General features: G+C 46.2%; 1 protein-coding gene across 6 annotated transcripts in view; it reads left to right on the top strand.

The window, feature by feature from the left end:
- The first annotated feature begins 3,702 nt into the window (after positions 1-3,702).
- DTD1 (D-aminoacyl-tRNA deacylase 1) overlaps positions 3,703-8,285 on the top strand; it is a 29,527-nt gene continuing 24,944 nt past the window's right edge. For all 6 annotated transcript variants that reach the window (XM_051615905.1, XM_051615904.1, XM_051615901.1 and 3 more), the window contains exons 1-2: positions 3,703-3,814; positions 6,345-6,435. In XM_051615905.1, the coding sequence (XP_051471865.1) occupies positions 3,772-3,814; positions 6,345-6,435 (134 nt within the window). In that variant the 5' untranslated portion in view covers positions 3,703-3,771. The remainder of the gene's footprint in view (positions 3,815-6,344; positions 6,436-8,285) is intronic.

The raw sequence follows: 8,285 nt of genomic DNA, 5'->3' as shown, positions 1-8,285 counted from the left end.
TTAATGTTCTTTTTCAACCAAAATGATTGTATGGGATGGGTGACTTTGCAGGGCACCCAGGGTGAGCTCCTGTGGGCTGGGTGTGTGCCCAGTGCATCCAGCGGAGGTTCACCCTAAAGGAAAATAAATCTTGTGTTGATGGAAAAGCCTGGGCTTTGTCTCTGATGGACAGGAACAGGGTCTAGACCCTTTCCAACTTGTTGCTTTTATTTGTGCTGTGGGAATGGTTAAAGCTGCACCATGGGATGTTCAGACAGCACATTAGGAAGCATTTATTTACTGAGAGGGTGGTCAAATGCTGGAACAGGCCCCAAGCCTGTCACTGTTTAAGAGGCATTTGGACATTACTCTTAAGAACATGTTTTAACTTTTGGTCAGTCCTGAACAGGTCAGTCAGTTGGACTAGATTTTCACTGTATGTCCCTTCTAACGGAAATTACTCTATTCTGTTCTATTCATGGTACTTATGATGGACTTCAACCACCCTGATATCTGTTGGAGGGACAACTCTGCAAAACACAAACAAATTCCTTTTCCAAGTAATCGAGGAACCAACAAGGAGTAGTGCTATGCTGGACCTTGCTCTCACCAACAAGGAAGGGCTGGTGAGGGATGCTAAGCTCAAGGGCAGCCTTGGTTGTAGCAGTCATGAAATGGTGGAGTGCAAGATCCTTAGGGCAGGAAGGAGAGCTCACAGTAAGCTTACTACCCTTGACTTCAGGAGGGATCTGCTTGATAGAGTGTAATGGGATAACATCCTGGAGGGAAGAGGGGCCCATGAAAACTGGCTGATAGTTAAGAATCGCCTTCTCCAGGCCCAAGAGCATTGCATCCCAACTAAAAGAAAGTCAGGTAAAAACTCCAGGAGGCCGGCATGGATGAGCAAGCAGCTCCTAGAAAAGCTCAGACTTAAGAAGGAAGCATACAGAGGGTGGAAGCTAGGGCAGGTACCCTGGGAGTATTACAGAGAGGTTGTCCAGCTGCATCCTGGGCTGCATCAAAAGAATTCTGGCCAGCAGGGCGAGGGAGGTGATTCTGCACCTCTACTCTGCTCAGGTGAGACTGCATTTGGAGTACTGTGTACAATTCTGGAGCACTCAGCACAAGAGAGACATGGAGCTGTTGGAGATGGTCCAGAGAAAGGCCACAAAGATGATCTGAGGGCTGAAGCACCTCTGCTATGAAGACAGGCTGAGAGAGTCGGGACTGTTCAGCCTGGAGAAGAGAAGGCTGTGGGGAGACCTTATAATGTCCTTCCAGTGCCTGAAAAGGGCCTACGGGAAAGCTGGGGAGGGGCTTTTCACCAGAGAGATTAGTGATAGGACAAGGGGTAATGGTTTTAAGCTGAAAGAGGGTATGTTTAGGTTAGACACCAGGAAGACATTCTTCACTGTGAGGATGGTAAGGCACTGGAATAGACTGCCTAGGGAGCTTGTGGATGCCTCCTCCCTGGAAGTGTTTAAGGCCAGGTTGGATGAGGCTTTGTGCAACCTGGTCTAGAGTGAGGTGTCCCTGCTTATAGCAGGGAGGTTGGAACCCTAATGATTTTCAAGGTCTTTTTCCAACCTTAACCATTCTGAGATTCTATTCTATTCTATTAATGTCCTCTTTCTCTTCCTCAGTAGCCTGCTGCTTATTAAGGTGTAGTAACGTGGAGTGAGCTGTAATATGGATAACATGGAAGCTAGTTGTTATTGCTGCTGCTGTAGTAATGATACTAGTCCAGTACTAGTGCAGCAAATTATCTTACTTTAGTAAACCATGTTTTCTGTCTACGCAGTCACCAGATCTTTGCTATCTATTTCTCAGAGTTTGAGAAAGAGCAAAAAAGAAAACTGAATGCATACAAAACTGATGATTTGCCATGATGAAAGGATTTAAACCTTTTTATTGCTATGCTTGTTTTTTTTGTCTTTCTTCCTTACCCCCCTTTTCTTTAGAGAATGAAAGTGATCCTAACGCAAAGCAAGGACCCCGCAAGGAAGTTTTCACTAGAGAAACAGCTTTAGGATTTAAAGTGACAACAGTAGTAACATACAAAGAAGTTCAACCTCCTATTACTCGACTGCTAAGGCATGTGAAATCATTCTTTTATCCTGATGATGGCCCTCCTTCCGAAAATTGAGTGATACAGAAGCTCAGAACTTTGTGCCTGAACTGCCTTGTCTGAGAGTGTCGTGCTGATGCCTGGTACCAGACTGTTTTTGGAGAACGTCCTCTTGCATTGCTGAAGTGACAGCTCCATCTCAGACACAACTTGGCGGAACTCTCACAACTCATCTGTTGGGATCTTTGCTGTTCATTGCACGTGTATTCACACCATTAAATGCAAAAACTGGCATGTGAGATGTTAATGAATCTGTGTGCTGTCTGGTGTCCCATGTCTGACAATCTGAGCAGGTGGTCATTGCAGCTGTTTTGGGAAGTTGCTTTCCCAGCTGGTGGTGCAGGAAGTACCTGGGTGATCTGTGATTCCCTCCTCAACTGGTCAGTGCTGAAATGGATACTTTCAGAATGATAAGTAAATTGGGAGGGACATTGTGCAATCTTTGGGGTACAAGACTTGTTACCTGTCCTTCAAATAAAAGCTTGTAAGAGATTAATTACAAGTGCGGAATTGCTACTGTAAGCTGAAAACTTTTCTGAAAAAAATTTTCTGCTTCAGGCCCTCCACCGGGCCCTTGTTTCTGTAGGGGTTCCCCTGATCCTTACACATACTACCACCTCTTGTAGGGTACTGGCCCTGAGCTGCTGTGGCTGTAACTGTCGTTCTGTAGGGTTTTCCCTAGTCCTTGTGAACACCAACTCCTTTCATAGGAAGGTGCTCCTGGCTGCTCTCTTCTGTAGGTGTTTTCCCCATCTTCTCTCATGGCTGACCCTTGTTGCTAGAGGGGCTTTCTTCCCTTCTGTCACCACCAGTTCCACTTCTGGAAGGCTGCCTCCATCCCTGCTTTCTACAGGGGGCTTTCTCCCAGGCCCTAGAGATCCCAGCCCTTTTATGTACAGACCTGCCTTTCTGTAGGGGCTTCCCCCTACCCCTGCAGGCAGTTCTTTGTTTCTATAAGGGCTGCCAGCTGTCCATACAGCCTTTTCTAGGACACCCATCCTGCCCTGCCACTGGTGCCCATAAGGTCTCCCTCTAGTCACTGCAGACACTGCCTTGCTGTATGAAAAGCTGTCTCCAGCCCCTCTGCCCACATACCTCATGTTCTATAGGATCTTTTATACCATGAGCCATAGCCAATGCACCTACAGGCCCACATTACTATATGGGCTCCTCTGGTCCCTTACTGATACCATCTCCTTTTCTAGAAGGTTTCTCCTAGGCACTAACTTCTGTGGACACCCTCCTGTGCCCCTATAGGTATTCCCATAAAGGACAGCAGTCTAGTTACCTGTGTTTGCTCATTTCTATAGGCATCTCCTCCCCAAGACCCTACAGGCACCACCTCCCTTCACAGGAAGAGAGCGCAGCCACACTTAATAAACTGTAGACACCTCGCCTTCTTCTACACACACCTCCCCCGTTTTCATAGCGGCTTCCTATAGGGGTAGCCACTAGAGGTGCCGCTTGTGCCTGTGCTGTGCTGTACTATCCTGTACTATCCTCCGCGGCCTGTAGCACCTTCACGAGGAGGATGCGACAGGACCTCCCGGCCGTCAGAGGGCGCTGTTAGTGGCGCAGGCAGGGAGCGGCCCCTGCCTTCCTTCCCACCGCTCCGCGCCCCGCCACGCACCAGCGCCGGGGCTGCGCTGTGCGGCCGCGCCACCATGAAGGCCATCGTCCAGCGGGTGGCACAGGCCAGTGTGACAGGTCAGTGTGACGCCACCGGGGGACCCGGCCATGGGAAGGGGGGAGGCGGGGACGGATCCTTCTCTTCCCCACCTCGCTCCCCCGCTCTGGCCTCCACTGGCCCCTCAGTGCCGTCCCCTCCTCGCGTTTCCTCTGCGTGTGGGCAACGCCATCCTTCTCCCTTTCTCACACAGCTGGCATGTGTGGGCGGTCGTCCTGTCCCCCCACACTCATCTCCCTGCGTGGGTTTGGCGTGTGTCGGGCTTGCTTGCTCCTTGTTGTCGGCAGTGCTTGCCTACTGTTTGTCGGCAGTGCAGTTGCAGTCGCCTCTTTGCATGGGTTGCATGTGCTGCCAGTACAGTCGCAGTCATTTTGCATTGCTTGTGTGTGGTGGCACCGCCGTCCCAGTTGCCTTTGCATGTGGTTTGCATGTGTTGTCTATATAATGAGAGTTGGCTCATTGAAGGAGGCCTACAGGAAAGCTGGAGAGGGACTTTTTACAAGGTTTTGTAACGATAGGACAAGGGGTAATGGTTTTAAATTGGAAGAGGGTAGATTTAGGTAAGTGTGTGGGTGGTAAGACACTGGAACAGGTTGCCCAGGGAAGTTGTGGAAGCCCCATCCCTGTAAGTGTTCAAGGCTAGGCTGCATGGGGCTTGGAGCTACCTGATCTAGTAGGAGGTCTCTGCCAATGCAGGGTGATTGAAACTAGATGATCTTTAAGGTCCCTTCCAATCCAAACCATTCTATGAATCTGTGATTCTGTGACTTGCATGTGTTAGCACCATAATTTGAGTCACCTCCTTGCAATGCTTGCTTGTGTTGGTAGGGCTGTCCCAATTACTGTTGCACGTTGCCTGCATGTGTTAGTGGAGTTATCCCAGTTGCCTCTTCTCATGGCTTGTATATGCTGACACTACGGTCACAGTTGCCTTTTTGCATTGCTTGTGTGTGTCAGTAGTGTAGTTACGCAGTTGCGACTGCTTTCTCCCATGGTTTGCATGCCTTGGCTTTATAAAAAGAGCTGCCTCCATGTGTTGCTTGTGTGTGGTAGTAGTGCCATCCCAGTTGCTTTCTCCTATGGCTTGTGTTGCTTTACAGTCACAGCCTGCTCCTTGCATTGCAAGTGTGTCAGCAGTGCAGCCCGACTCACCTTGTGTTGCTTGCATGTGTAGGCAGTGATGTCCCAGGTGCCACCATGAACTGCTTGTATGAGTCAAGGAAGCCACCAGTAGCCCCGATTCTTGCTTAGCTGCCAGTAGGAGTGATGCGTCCTGACTGTATGTCCCTGTTATTGCACTGGTTAAATCTTCTGTGTTCAAGATAGTGTCAAATTCCCAAGAAGTCTGCATGTGAGGTAGTAGGTGTTCCTGCTGTAGGGCCCAGGGGCAAGGTGGTGTGCTGCAGGGTAGCCTGCATGTTAAATAAATAGCTTCTGCTTGTGTGTGGCTGATCAGTAAGCACTGGAAGAGCATGCCTGTGAAAAGTAAGGAGCACAGCTTTTGTGCACAGCTGGTACTGTGGGTGCAATGGATGTCAGACCCCATCAGCAGCAGGACTGTGGCTAACTTATTGCCACATTTCTGAGTAGAATTTAAACAGTTGTTTCTGGTTGCTAATTAGCTTGAGATGTCCCTCTGTGCAGAAAATAGTGCTGTGCTTAGTGGGAGGATAAATTTCTGAGCTGGAGCGCTCATACCCACATCAGGTGGAAAGGAAGGGGTTTTGGGAGGAGTTTCCCCCCCTGGTTTGCTTTTGCCCATTGGGAATAGTCCACATCAGGCCAGTAGTGTGCAGACACAGACCTTCAGCTTTTTCTGGGGGCCTGCTGTCCCTTCGTTTCACAGGATGTTTAGTCATGTTTAGTGCATGAACTTGGATATAGTTTTAACAGCTGGGTAGCTGGTGGTTATATCAGTTTTAAAACCACATTTAAATCTTACTACAGTCATTCTAACCACAAACCTTGTTAAGATAATTTAAATTAAGATAATGTAATTAAATTAGGATATTTTATAGTATTTATTAGGAAAACACAGTGGATCTGCAGTGGCTTGTATTTTATTGTAAATGTCATTAAAGAGGGTACAATTTATAGGTTGTTCAAAGTCTTGCTTCAAAAAATCCATGAGGACTGTATCAAATAGAAATCACCTTTTCACAAATAATACAAAGTATGTAGAAGTGGTGGAGTAGAGAAATTGAGTACACTTATTGATGTCAATGAGATGAATAATTTTTACAGGGATTGGAGAGAGTTCTGCCACCTCTGTGGTTAGTACTGCCAATTCAATTGTATACAGTGTTCTGAAGTGCTGGAGTAGGCATCTTGAGTTAGTCCCTCAAAAGTAAGTAATGATATTTGGAAAACTTTTGAAAGAGGGCTTTTATGTGATCTTTACTCTCTAAAAATCTTAAGACAGAGAAGAAGAGTTTAAAATTATGTTTTCTTTGGTGGTTGTACAGTTGCCATCTGAAGTCACTACTTACCTGTGTCATAAAACAAGACAGTGCGTTTAGCCTTACTTCTCTTTTTCTCCCCCTCCCCCAGTGGGTGGTGAACAAATAAGTTCAATAGGACGAGGCCTCTGTGTGCTGCTGGGCATTTCTTTAGAAGATACGCAAAGAGAGCTGGAGCACATGTAAGTCAGATATTTCCTTTTGCCTTCTACTCTGTTCTTTGTGTTTCTGACACTGAATCAGTGATACCTATGCAGTAGCCAAACAAATGGGGAACTACTGTTGGGGAACTTAGGTTTGTCTGTGTGTTCCTCTTCAGATTTTACATTAAATACATATTTCTTAGAGTTTTCTTTTTATGTTCCTTTGAGAAAAATCTGTTGTGATTGGCAGCTGTCTCTGTGTTTTTTTTATCAAGAGCAGACTCAAAAAGGAAGAACCAACATACTGGGTTTTTCTGATCTCCCTTTTTTGAATGTCAGTCCTTTGTACTGTATTAATTTACCCCAATGAACTCCATCCTTCAAGGTTGGGATGTATCAGAAACCCCAAATTCTGATTTTAGCTTGCACGTGAGAAGTTTCACTTTCCGAAAAGGCTGGATAATCTCGTCAGTTACTTTACAGTAAAAGTCAGTCAGTTTTTGCAGCGTAAGGAACTGACTCTCGCCATGTATTTCATCACCACAAAATATTGTGATTCAGTCAGCAAACACATGTAAGAGAGAGTTCTCCAGGGGCTGCTTCGGTCGCCTTCAGGCTGTTGTTCTAGGACTGACCTCATTTCTTATCAAGGCAAAGAAGAAATTGGTAATAGAGCTAACTGGTATAATGAAGAGGAAAGGCTCAAGCAATTAACTGAAAGTGAAAACAACCCTTAGCAGATGCAGAAGAGAAAGAAGTGAGGATGTGAACCAAAGATGTCACAGAAACATGTGAAACTTCTAGAGAATTGCAGCAAAGCTGAAGATGTTTTTTTATAACATGCTCCATTGGCTTGCCTCACTGTTCACCTCTTCAGTGTGTAACATTTGGTCTGTTGTTTTTCATTCCTACCTTGATGAATATGTAAGATGCTTCTGAATATTGCAAGTGGGTGATCCATGGTGGCTGTGCCCTCAACACTAGGTTATTTGGATGGCTGACACAGGAAAGGCAGGAAGTCAACATCTAAAAAAAAGCTGTGGAAGAAATCAGCTTAACCAGGCTCTTCAAGTCCTATTAAAGGAAACTTTAGTAATCCTGTAGGCAAAATAGCAAACATCTTTATCATTAAAGCACAGCAGTGATGATGATTTAAGCCTATGTACTTGGGTCTTCCAAGGCTTTTAACCATCCGGTTATTTCAGGAGTAAATTCCATTTGTCTTTGATGCGCACAAACTGGCAAGGATGTGACTGTGACTGTGACTGTGCCTCAGGGGACCTAGGCTAGATGACCTTTAAAGGTACCTTCCAACCCGAACTATTCTATGATTCTATCCTATGGCCGTAACAAAGTCTCAGCTTTATTTTATACTAGCTGCCTTGCCTCTGGTGCAGCGTAAAATGTCGGGTTGATGACTGCAATTGAAGTACTTTGCACCTGACGTGCTCCCTTATTTATAGGTGCTGTAGATTTGTAGAAGCTAAGAGAAGAAATAAAAGAGGGGAGAGTGGTATGCATGCAGTCTTGTTGCCAAAGTCCAACTATAGGCTGGGTTGCAAGTCTGTCTGCTTTATTTAAGGATCCATTTGTAAAAGTCCCTATCTTCCCTTTTACCATTCAAACTAGTTAGTTCTAGCCCCAGCTCCAAAAAATAACACAAATATAAACAAGTCCCAGTCATCACTACGCTGCCACCTGCAGTTCTGCACTCCTCCCTGCCTTCCTCCTCTCATCCTGATGAAAAGGACTGTCCTAATCTGGCTTGGGGGGGCAGGTTTGGGAAGAGTGCTAGGAGGTATCAAAGCTGGAGGAGTATATGTTTGGAAGCAACCATAGTTTAGGATTATCTCATTTCCTACTGAGTGATTTTCCAGTGTGGCGGGAGG

The sequence above is a fragment of the Apus apus genome, chromosome 3, assembly GCF_020740795.1.
Source record: "Apus apus isolate bApuApu2 chromosome 3, bApuApu2.pri.cur, whole genome shotgun sequence".
In the NCBI taxonomy this organism is placed as follows: Eukaryota; Metazoa; Chordata; class Aves; order Apodiformes; family Apodidae; genus Apus; species Apus apus.
The sequence above is the reverse complement of the archived record's forward strand: the minus strand, read 5'-3'. Positions and strand labels throughout refer to the sequence as shown.